General features: G+C 52.5%; 1 protein-coding gene across 1 annotated transcript; it reads right to left on the reverse strand.

Annotated features, from left to right (window-relative positions):
* Window positions 1-640: 640 nt before the first annotated feature.
* Window positions 641-10,177, reverse strand: NXNL2 (nucleoredoxin like 2). Its single transcript, XM_003938188.4, has 2 exons — window positions 9,555-10,177; window positions 641-1,257 (listed from the first exon to the last, which is right to left on the reverse strand). Exons 1-2 carry the CDS (start codon window positions 9,854-9,856, stop codon window positions 1,089-1,091), a joined length of 471 nt encoding a protein of 156 aa, XP_003938237.1. The 5' UTR covers window positions 9,857-10,177; the 3' UTR covers window positions 641-1,088.
* Between the last annotated feature and the right edge of the window lie 1,527 nt (window positions 10,178-11,704).

Consider the following 11,704-nt stretch of genomic DNA (forward strand, 5'->3'; position numbering starts at 1 on the left):
AGGAGGCTGGGTCTCAGTGTTCAGGGGAGGGAAGGTAACTGACAGCACAGGGGATGAGGGAGACTGAAGGGACTAATTAATCCACAGCTTACATCTCAGCGGCACTGGTTCACCGAGTACCACCCACTGGGCTTCTTTACTCTGCTATTTCTGGTTCTATTGGTATCAGCTTTGCTCCAGATTCCCAGCTGAGGAACCCAGCAAGCTGCCCAGATCTGTAGGAATTGGCTAGAGATTTCCACCGTTCCAGCTGATCAGATCAGAATGAGGCTGGAAAGAAACAGGGAAGAACCACCAGCAAGAGGCCCCAGGGGAGGCTGGGACAGTAATCTGCACTCCTGACGGCTTTCCCACCATCAACAAAGATTGTGAATGGGCTTTTTGTTTACTTCAATGGATTATTAACTTTCAGATAACACTGAGGTTTGATCTTGAAGATGAAGGCACGCCCTTGAAAATTTCATTGCTTTCTAGGATATTGCAATGCTATTACAAATAAGTGTAAAGAAAACAAAGAGAAGAAGGATATTCCAAGATGACACATAATTAAAAACTACCACCTGTGACAAATAAAACGTATTTAAGCATGCTATTTGTCAAGAGACTTCTTTTCTTCCTACTGGCACTTGGACTGGAATGAGAAAGAAGGCAATAGGCTTGTTTATTAAAGCACACAGCTTGCAAAGTTTATTAAGATAATTATGAAAGTATATCATTAAAATAAACAGATCACCAGAAAATGTTATCAGTAAATATATTATTTGACCTGAAAAGACTTGTACAAATAAATGTCTTGCATAGATTTCCAACAGCTCAGTATGAACATACGAGGATCCTTCCTTAAGCACAGGTGGATAAAGATATGCTAAGAGTAACAAAAATCACTATAATACAAACAAGCTGCATGAACAAAATAAGGAGTGCATTATTTCCTGAGCAATAGCTGCTGTCTACCACAGCTTAGTGCTTCTGCTCTGAAATACAATGGAATCACACCAGCAGAGGAAGGAACCCAGCATGCTCTTCTTTGCCCAGCGTCTGTGGTAGAGAAACAGGACCTGTCCTGGCCCTCTGAGGTCCCTCCCACTTCAACCGGAGAAGTTCTGGAAGACGTCGGCCGCCTCCAGCCAGTTCTGCAAGCAGGTCAGCCCCCGCTCCCGGATCTGCTTCCGCCCTTTGTTGGTGATGACCTCCCCATTTTGTTTCACAATCACAAGTTTGGGGATCGCTGTGACGTTGTACCTCTCCCTCAGCTTGCTGCAGGAGAGAAGAGTGGTACCGAAGTTAGCACTTCCGCATGCACATCTGAAGGGACAGGTCCCTCCCCCCGGCCTGAGGCATGCCAACTTGGAGGAAGCCACCAGGTGCCCCACTCTGCCTGCTCCTGCTCACCCTCCGACTGGAGTGGGGGTTCCTTTCTTCTTGGTGCTACTATTTCTTTTCTTTTTTTTTGTTTTGTTTTGTTTTGTTTTTGAGACAGAGTTTCACTCCTGTCGCCCAGGCTGGAGGGCAGTGGTGCCACCTCAGCTCACTGCCACCTCCGCCTTCTAGGTTCTCCCGTCTCAGCCTCTTAGTTGGCCAGACTGGTCTCGAACTACTGGCCTCAAGTGATCCACCTACCTCGACCCCCCAAAGTGCTGGGATTACAGGCATGAGCCACTACGCCCAGCCTTGTTTCTAACCCAGTTCTGCTCCGGAGAGCTGCCTGCCGCAGTGAACTCTCCCTATTTGTGCCACGCAATCCCACAGTCACCAGCCACATGTGGCTGGGAGAGCTCAGAACGTGGCTGATGTGCCTGAGGAACTGAAGTTTTCATTTTAATTAACTTTTAATTTAAATGTAAGGAGTCACAAGTGGCTAGCGCCTACCAGATTGGATAGAGCAGGTCTAAACCCACAAATAAACCCAATAATTGTTTCTGTCCTCTACATCTCGAATGGTTAAAAAATATCAGGTACATATAATGGTAAAAGTTAAAATTCCAGCCAGGTGTGGGTGCTCACACCTGTAATCCCAGCGCTTCGAGAGACTGAGGTGGAAGGATTGCTTAAACCCAGGAGTTCAAGACCATCCTGGGCAACACAGTCTCTACAAAAGTTAAAAAATGAACTGGATGTGGTGGTGCGCACTATAGTCCCAGCTACTCGGAAGGTTGAGGTGGGAAGATCACTTGAACCCAGAAGGTTGAGGCTGCAGAGAGCCTCATTAGCACCACGACATTCCAGCCTGGGCAACAGACTCTATTCCTAAGAAAAAAAAAAGTTAAAATTCCATGAGTTTTAAATACATCCAGAGCCTCATTCAACTTTCCACCCTACAAATTCAATGATGCATCGATTGCCATTATAATGATGAGAGGTTTCTTAGCCTCATTTTACGTCACTGACATTTACAGCATCTGTAACCTGATGAGTGGTCTTTTTACAAAATAATTTGTATTCGTTTAGGGAAAGGAGGATCTGACTTCTTGGTTTTGCAATTCTTGTCACCTTCACTGGGATTATTCTCTCAAGACAGGGCAGCCAAATGAAATTCCCTTCTTGTTTACCACAGCCAGGTCATGAGGGCCTCACAGTGACAATAATCAGCTTTCCTCAATCTGTCACCCTCGGGATTGTGAGGACTGAGAACCTGAGTGGAAGGAATAACCCATCTGAGACCCTGATGTTACCAAGTCTCCCCTTTGACACGTCCATCAGGGTCTTCCTGCCACTTTCTGGCATCCAGGTCAAAGACACATCCTCACCCAAACAGGAAGAAATACAGGGTCCCCTACACTCAACAGGGAGACGATATACTTTGTTTCCAAACATCTATAAAACAGCAACAAAATCAATCACGTTCTCAGTCTTAATGAGACTTAAGAAGGAAGCCTTAATGAATATCAAGTGCTCAATAATATATAGATCACTTAATCAGACCAAAGGTAATGGAATTGGAAGCCAATAAGAAATCATTTTTAAGAATGAATTTTAAAACTAACTATATGTTATATGGGAAACAGCAAGGCAGATGACAAAATATTTAAAGAACAATATGGAATATACCTCAAATCCCAAGCTGTAAACACAATTAAACACACTTAGGAAGCTGTAGCCTTAAACACACTTATCCAAAACTTGTAGATAGATGACTTGTAGATCTAATTCAAGAAGCTAGAAAAAATAACGACAGCACAAACACCAAGAAAGTAGAAAGAAGGCAGACTAAGACTGAGAACAGAAATCCGCAAAATAGAAAATGAACCAGCAAAAACCAACATGGGGTAAGCAATAAAACCCAGTCTGGTTCTTAAGAAACACGAAAATGTGAAACAAATCTCTACCAAGCCTGGGCATAGTGGCTCACGCCTGTAAAACCAGCACTTTGGGAGGTCAAGATGAGAGGATCACTTGAGCCAAGTTCAAGACCTACCTGGGTGACATGACAAGGCCCTGTCTCCACAAAAAACTTAAAGAACTAATTAGGCGTGGTTGCATGCACCTGTAGTCCCAGCTACTCGGAAGGCTGAGGCAAGAGGATCCATTTGAACCCAGGAGTTCAAGGTTGCAGGGAGCTGTGATCACATGACTGTACTCCAGCCTGGGCAACAGCGTAAGACCCTATCTCTAAAAAAAAATAATCTACGGAGAATCAGCAAGGAAAAAGAGAGAAGGCGCAAGAATACCTAAAATCAGGCCAGTCTGGTCATTACACAGATCCAGTGTGGACTGAACCTCCTTGAGGGGACACGGGTTGTGGGGGGGCGGGGCTGCGGCCTTTCTGGAGATGTATGACTCCTGCCAGGACAGGCCTGTTCTTCAAAGAACCAGTGCACACCCAGGCAGCTATGGACCTGCTCCCCATGGGGTCCAATGACTCACCTGAGGAGGGAAAGGAAAGACGGGAAAAATAAACACGTCAACTATTCTCTAAAACCCATCACACACAGTGCAGAAAAGACAAGGCAGAGATCTCTCTGCCAAAACTACATTCGCCGAACCGGCAAAGTAAAATCTCAAACACCAAGCAGATGCAAATTCATGTCAAACTGCAGGTTTAGGGGACCCCAACTCTGTCACGAACAGTCATGAGTGCCCACAACAGGAGAGGCTCATGTGGAACTCAGCTGGACAGAGCCTGCACAGATCTATGCACCACGGCAGTGGGCCTGAAAGATGTGGCAGACATGTCCCTCTCTTGAATCTTAAGAACCCTGCACAACACCTAAAATCTGAGTGCCTAAGCAATGAGCTTAAGAGGCGTAAAACAAAAATGTGTGGCCGGGCGTGGTGGCTCACACCTGTAACCCCACTACTTTGGGAGGCTGAGGTGGGTGGATCACCTGACGTCAGGAATTCGAGACCAGCCTGGCCAACATGGTGAAACCCTGTCTCTACTAAAAATACAACAATTAGCTGGGCGTGATGGTGGGAGCCTATAATCCCAGATACTCGGGAGGCTGAGGCAGGAGAACCGCCTGAACGCAGGAAGGAGAGGTTGCAGTGAGTTGAGACGGCGCCATTGCTCTCTAGCCTGGGCAGCAAGAGTGAAACTCTATCTCAAAAAAAAAAAAAAGTGAAGAAAAGATAAACAACCAAGTAGCTCTATGCATAAAGACTGCAGCAAAATGGACAGCAGCCTGATTGCAGCTCTTTATCCAGAAGTTTTGGCAAATGGGTTATATCAGCATCTGTACTTCGGGCAGTGGGCCAGGGCAGGGCAGCACACGTCACTTTCATAAAGGGAAGCAGACCGTCCGGCTGGGGCCCATGGGGACTCCTTGGAGGGCTGCTGGCGGGCTGTGAAGGGGATGGGATGCCAGCAGCAGCAGCATCTCACCTACAGATTCCTGCACCCGTCAGCTCGGGCAGCACGAGCACTCCTAACAGATTCCCAACTAATGTGAGTCCATGCACCAGCCTTTGACCAGCACTGTCAGGAACACTGTGGGAGAAATAACATCCCAGAAACAGCCACACCAACATCACCGGGAAACTCATCAGAAATGCAGTCTCCCTGCCCCTGACACTGGGGTGGTGCCTGAGATCCGGTGGTTCACGCTCGCTCAAGTTGGCTGGCCCCACAGCAGTCTCCCAGGGCTTTCTGCCTTCCCTGTACCAACTGGGAGGAGGGAGGACAGAGCAGGAAGAGGGGAGGCTGGGCAGGGTGCCCCCGACAGCACGGGGAGTACAGGCCTGTGGTTTCCTGCTCAGCATCTGTGACCCTCCTTGGGAAATCATGTCTCTTCCATTTCCGGCAGGAACCAGCTGTGTGTTGTGGGCAAGGTAGTTAACCTCCTGCACCTCAGATTCCTCATCTACACCAGGGGAATAACAGAGCCCACCTTCTGAAGTTGTCAGGATTAAATAAACAGCTTACTGAAGAATGAGGCTTGGCACATAGTAAGTACTTGTTAAACACCAGATGTCCTCACTGGGTAGGAAAGACCCACCTCCAGTTCCTACTGCCCAGTCAGCGTATCTATCTGGTGGCCCCTGGCGACACTTAACGGAAATGGAGAACTAGCAGAATCAGAATCAATGAGGCTTGCTGCAGCAGCTGGCTGTGTGCTGGGAAAGAGGAAGGTATGGGAACGTGCAGTCTGAGACACAGCAGCCATTCTGCCACCATGAGGAGACACAGGATTTGCCAGGCAGCCACTGCCGGCAGCCTGAGCAAGGTGACAGTATTGCAGAAGGCAAGCCACAAAGCCGAATCTTCGGCGGCCTCCAGCTTTGCCTTGAGACTGTCTCCTGGTTGATGGGTGTTTCATTAAAGCCAGCCCATGAATGTCACTGTTTAAGCTCTTTGAGTTGTTGTCATCATTGTTCTAATCACTTGCAATATTAAATCAAGCTCTGACACAGTCGGGGGGAGGCAGGGCAGGCTGGGCTTTGAGGAATGAGGAGGCCAGGTGGTCATTTCACTGATACTCACAGAGACACTCAGTACCTTAAATCCCCATGCTGGCAGCCTCGGCCTGGGGACAAATGTAACCTTGGAGCTGCACAGGAGAGGAAGAACCACACTTTTTCCCTAATTTCATCTCGATCCCCTCTGGACCCTGAGCTGCTTGCATAGAGACGATAACTTGCTTTTGGAGGAGAGAATGTTATCATGGTGATCACTCAGGACTTCAAGCATTTGGGAAAAATCCAAGAGCCCAGTTCTTCTTTGTCCACAGCGCTGTTGCAACCAACGTTAGTCCCTGTCTGTCTTCAGCAAACACAGCCACATCCTTCTTGCTGGCATAACCACACTTCTGGGTTGCCATGGCAACTCATGACTCTAGTCTCTGTCATCTCAGCCAGGAGCAGGCCGTGGCCAAGCAAATCTCTCTGCGGCACTGTCTTTTGCTCACTTGCTCCAACCACCCACCAAACACACTCCCTGAGGATGCCAGGCACTCAGCCATGTCTGGCTCCATCCTGCGGGCAACGGAAACTCAGGAAACCCTCGGGGAGCTGGTACAAGGCATGGCTAAACCAGATCAGTCTTTGAACCAAGAGTCAATTAGAGGGGAACGCCGAGGCCCTGTAGACCCCGTAGGGGAGTATTCTAAAGCTCCAGCACCTGAGTGAGGGAAACAGAAATGATCAGAAGGGGAAGGATCTGGGAGCCGCAAAATCAGTGGATTCAGTGGTTATGTTGAGCCCAGAGGGCCCAGGAAGCAGTGGGAACATAGAGCTGGAGAGAGTCAAGGGGTGGAAAGGTAGAGTCAGGAATCATTGGCACAAGCGCTGATTCTTCTCCCCCTGAGCCATTCCCTACGCAAGAAGTGAAGCCCTAGCCAGTTTTTCCTTTTCCATCAGATCTAAACTTGTCCAGCCTGGAAGTTGAGGCAGCTCTTAACACCAGCCATGGCCAGAAGGCAGTGTTAAGAGCTGAGCAGGCAGGAGGAGGGGACACCTTCCCCCAGTGCTCTTTGGGGTCTACCGAAGTTCTGGAGGCCAAGTAGGGACGAGAGCTGGTAATAAATCATATAAAATCACCATTGATCATGTCTTTTGTGAATAGCAGCATGTCATGGGAATTCCTGCTGGTGAATCGAGAACTTGTTACTTCATTCCTGGACAGATCATGAGTTTTACTCATCAACCCACTAATGCCCGAAAGGAAGACAGGGCAGGATGGAAGCTCCTCCTGAAAACACACCTCCAGAGCGTGCTGGTGTGTGTCACCAAAGCTGTCCCCACATTAAGACTTGGCACCTCCTCTCAGCCCACCTGCACTGGGCACTTAAGACAGGGAACTGCCAGCCGCGGCCACACACCCAATTCTTTAGTTTCAGGGACGTTAGTAAATAGCTGCCTCTCTGGGGGCTGAAGGCAGTCCTCACTGCTGTGTTGAGCGTATGGTGCAGGGTACACTGGAAAGCTGAGCTCCACACAGGTTGGAGGACAAGGGAGGGCCCCAGGCCTCCCCTCCCTGCAGGGACATCTGCAGCTGTCCTCTGCCTCCAGCCATGCCAACAGTAACCCCCAAGGGTGTCACTCTGTGATCTCTTTGGAAGCAGCTGTTTTTCTGCTCCTCCCTTGACTCAGCTGATTTACCAGAAATTCAGTGGAGGGAGGGTGATGATCTCGGGCCTTTGAGGAATAAAAGCACAAGGCCCCATTACCCCGCACCTGCCAAGTGGAGCTCCCACAATGCCACTATCCTGGGCTCCACCTCTCCACAGCACCAACCAGAAAGTATTGTGTTCTGCGCACATTAGCAACTTCCCACGTGCTCATGAAGGCTTTGCACATTTTTTTGTTCTTGGCTGCGGCTATTTCCATTTTGCTCATGATCTGATTCCACGAATCCAGAACAGGACAAGCAGAATTTAGAATGTAGCTCCAACAATTCCCTCAGAACATCCCACTTCCTAGCTTACGCGTGACAACCACAGGGGGAAGGAAGTTCCGTGTGGAAAGGTGTAGAGACAAACAGCTAAGTTTACAAAATGAAAATTCTCAGGCTGAGAAGATAGGAGCACACTGCTGAGCCATGTCAGGCAGCTCACTGCCTCCAGCTGGAGCTCACGGGCTTGGCCAGAGCATCAGAAACAGAAGAGAGGTCTGCATGGCCCCAAGCAATGACCTCCCCAGGCCAGTCTGTGTGCCCCTGGGGGCCAAGGCTCACTGGCCCTTCAGAGACCAAGTAGGGCAAGGCAGAAAGAGGGTGTCCAGAGCCAAGAGAACTCAACTATATGCCTCAATGGCACATCTGTAAAATGGAGCAATAGACTAGAGAGCTGGAACATAACCAGGGGACACATGAGCTCTTTTGTGATCAGCTCAACCCTGACAACAACCACGTGATGTATCATATGCTCAGCAATAAAATACCTTGCCTACCATCACCTAGCAAGTAAATCCCAGAGCTGGGCCAGAGCTCTGTGCCTAATTATTATAATAACACTGCCATCGCCTCTCAATTTCAACCCTGTCTTCTTTCAAAAGCTTACAAATAACTTGAGTATTAAGCAAGTCCAATCTTACACCAAGGCTGAGTGGCACCCTGCCTGGGCCTCCTCTTTCACTGCAAATCACCAAAAGTAATGCTTGGGAGAATAATCAGATTTCTTCCAGTTAATTACTCATCCACAGAACTTTCCAAAGTTGGCTTCCAGTTTTCATTTTCCAGAAGGAATGTCATCTCATGATAATTAGCTTAGGGGGTAATCCCACAACTTAATGATAATCCCGTGAAATGTGAGCTTGGCCTCTGTAAAGCAAAACGCAGAAATTCACACTGGTGCTTAGAAGCAGGTGACTGGGACAGCACACTTGAGGAGGCCTGCTTTAAACCTAAGCCTGGACTCTTACCACATAGGAGACCGCAGGAGACCAACCCCAAAAACAGAACAATCAATCCCGGTCAGCTCCTTCTCTGCCAATCCCTACCGGCTCCTCTCCAAAAGTTAGAGTAATAGTTTATAGTCATGGGTTTTCTGTCTCTCTAGTGATGAAATTCCATCAGTGTCGGTAAAAACGAAACAGCAAAGTTGGCCAGCACCTGGGTCCCTGTCAGCCCTGGACCCTGTTCCTCCCTCCCAGCACACCAGCCACAGGCTGTTCTGTGGGTGCCTGTCACAGAGCTGATGTCCTCGCGGGTCACCCTTCATCCCTGCATCCAGATCGTGTCCCTGTGCTTCCTGCCCACTAACTGGGAGGACCACACAGCGGTGCTGGGAGCCCAGGGCTGACTGGGCGGGTGGTTCCCGGAGCCAAGCCCCGGAACCCACAGCATCAACATCACTAGGAGCTCCTTAGCAATGCAGATTCCCGGAGCTCCAGACCCGAGGCAGAAACGGCCGGCGTCCATGATCCACGAGCACCCCGGGGATGCTGATGCCCTGGGTTTTCTAATCTGGTCTCGACCCTCTCTGATCTCTTAAGAGAGGCTCAGAGAAACTGAGACTCTGTGATTTACCAGAGTCGGGATGTGAACCCAGAGACTGGGAGGTGGGAGGAATAAGCGGGAGGTGGGGCGTCATAAAAAGCTCCCCAGTGTATAGAGGGAGGCCTGGGGGGACACGGGGGCGAAGCGCCGGGTGGCCCCCGGCCCCCAGGGCCCCACTCACTGTCGGTAGGGGTCGTGGAAGGGCAGCGCCAGCCAGGCGCCATGCAACTCGCGCATGAAGTCCAGCATCTCCTGGGCGCTGCCGTCGGCCGACACGAAGACCACTTCGAAGGGTGCGGGCCGCCGCGCCTCGGCCACCAGCGCCGTGTAGAAGTCGCAGAGCAGCGGCGTGAAGTCGCGGCTGGGAGCGCACCGAGCCGCCGCGAAGTACAGCGCCACCACCTTGTTCTGCAGCGCCACCTCGGCCTCCACCGCCGCGCCCTTGCAGGTCACCAGGTGCCGCCCGCCCAGAACGTCAACCATGGCGCGGGCGCGCGGCCACCAGCGGCCCGAGGACGCCCGCAGGAGAAATGACCACCAGCGAGGGGCGCCAAGCGCCGCGGTGCCCGGACTCTGCCCGCACCGCCGGACCTCTCAAGACCTGCCCCAGCTGCGCCCAGACCTCGGCCCGGGCCTCGCCTCTGGCTGGAGCAGGGGTGTCCGCGCTGACAGTGGGACCCTCAGACGCCACCAGAGACCCCAGCTGTCTGGGCGACAGCGCAGCACCAGCCTCCAGGAGCTGAGCCGGCCGGACAACCTCAAGCTCTCAGGTCTCTGCACCCTCCCGCAACTGCGCCCCGCCCACACCCCCCCACTCTACCCCACGGGCCCCGCCCACACTCCCGCGGCCCCCCCACGGGCCCCGCCCACGCCCCCCCACTCTACCCCACGGGCCCCGCCCACACTCCCGCGGCCCCCCCACGGGCCCCGCCCACACCCCCCACTCTACCCCACGGGCCCCGCCCACACTCCCGCGGCCCCCCACGGGCCCCGCCCACACCCCCCCACTCTACCCCACGGGCCCCGCCCACACTCCCGCGGCCCCCCCACGGGCCCCGCCCACACCCCCCACTCTACCCCACGGGCCCCGCCCACACTCCCGCGGCCCCCCCACTGCGCCCCGCCCACACACCCCCACTCTACCCCACGGGCCCCGCCCACACTCCCGCGGCCCCCCCGCTGCGCCCCGCCCACACCCCTGCAGTCTCCCTTCACGGGCCCACGCTCGCATCCCCGCACTCTCCCCCCACCGCCCACTTCCCGCCCTCTCCACCCACTGTGCCCGGCCCACATCCCCCGCACACTCCCCTACGACGCCCCGCCCACATCCCGTGACCCCGCCCACATCCCCACTGCTCCCCACCCACATGCCCACGGCCCCAGTCACACCGCCGCGCCCTCCCTGCCCTGGGCTCTACCAGCGCCCCTCCACTTTCTCCCGACGCAGCGCCCTCCGTCCCGCCCCACCTACCGCCCTCTGCGCGTCGCCAACACCGCGCTCCTCCCCCTCCTTCCCTTCCTCCCACTCCTCGCGCTCCCCTTCAGCGCCCCACGCTGCTCCTCCCCGAAAACCGCGCGTCGCTGTCCTTCGCTCCCGGGCTGTCTTCCAGTCTCACGCTCCCTGCCCGGCCCTCCGTAGGTGTCCCGCAGCCGTCGCCCCAGGGCGTGTGAACTCTGCTTTGGAGCGCTAGCCGAGGCCCAGCTCCCTGGAAGGGGCCTCGGGGAGGATGGGGCGACGAGGCAGGGGGAGGAGAGCTGGGCTTGGCGTGGACATGGGCGGGGCGGTAGGGAATCTGGGCTCGGTTGGTTCGGGGTGTTTGCCCCTGACATCTTGTGTCCTGGCTGGGAGGGTTCGTGAAGTTCAGGAAGCAGTTGGGGGCGGAGCTTACGGAATGTTTTATTTGGAGAACTGAGAGTATTAATTTTGTGACGAGCACTGTTGTGGGCTCTGGGAATTCAGCGGTGAGAAAATCAGCTCCTGCCAGACCTGGGCTAGAGGTGAGAGAGCGAGGCACTCGCTTGGGGACAAAATTTAAATAATGTTTTAATACAATGTCTTAAAATTTTTAAATGAATGCAAAAAAAGTTTATAAGGAACAAAATATCAAAAACTTAAAGACAGTGGAGGAAACCAGAATACGCCATTCTAAAATGTGCCGCTTTGGTATATTGATTATTTTGAGCCAGAGGCACTTAAAAAACAGCAAATGCAGAGAGACTTTCTCCCCTAAGCTGTCTAAAGACAGAGCCTCCAAAAGAAATCGACTTGTCCTAAATGCCCTCCCGCGAGTTTTGTCACACAGGAAAAATGGACGCTTATCACAGCAGAAG

This window comes from Saimiri boliviensis, chromosome 2, assembly GCF_048565385.1.
Source record: "Saimiri boliviensis isolate mSaiBol1 chromosome 2, mSaiBol1.pri, whole genome shotgun sequence".
NCBI lineage: Eukaryota > Metazoa > Chordata > Mammalia > Primates > Cebidae > Saimiri > Saimiri boliviensis.

Coding starts and splice junctions, on each gene's coding strand:
- NXNL2 (XM_003938188.4), bottom strand. CDS start 9,856: ATGGTTGACGTTCTGGGCGGGCGGCACCTGGTGACCTGCAAGGGCGCG. Junction 1,258..9,554: donor TTCCACGACCCCTACCGACA/GTGAGTGGGGCC, acceptor TCTCTCCTGCAG/CAAGCTGAGGGAGAGGTACA.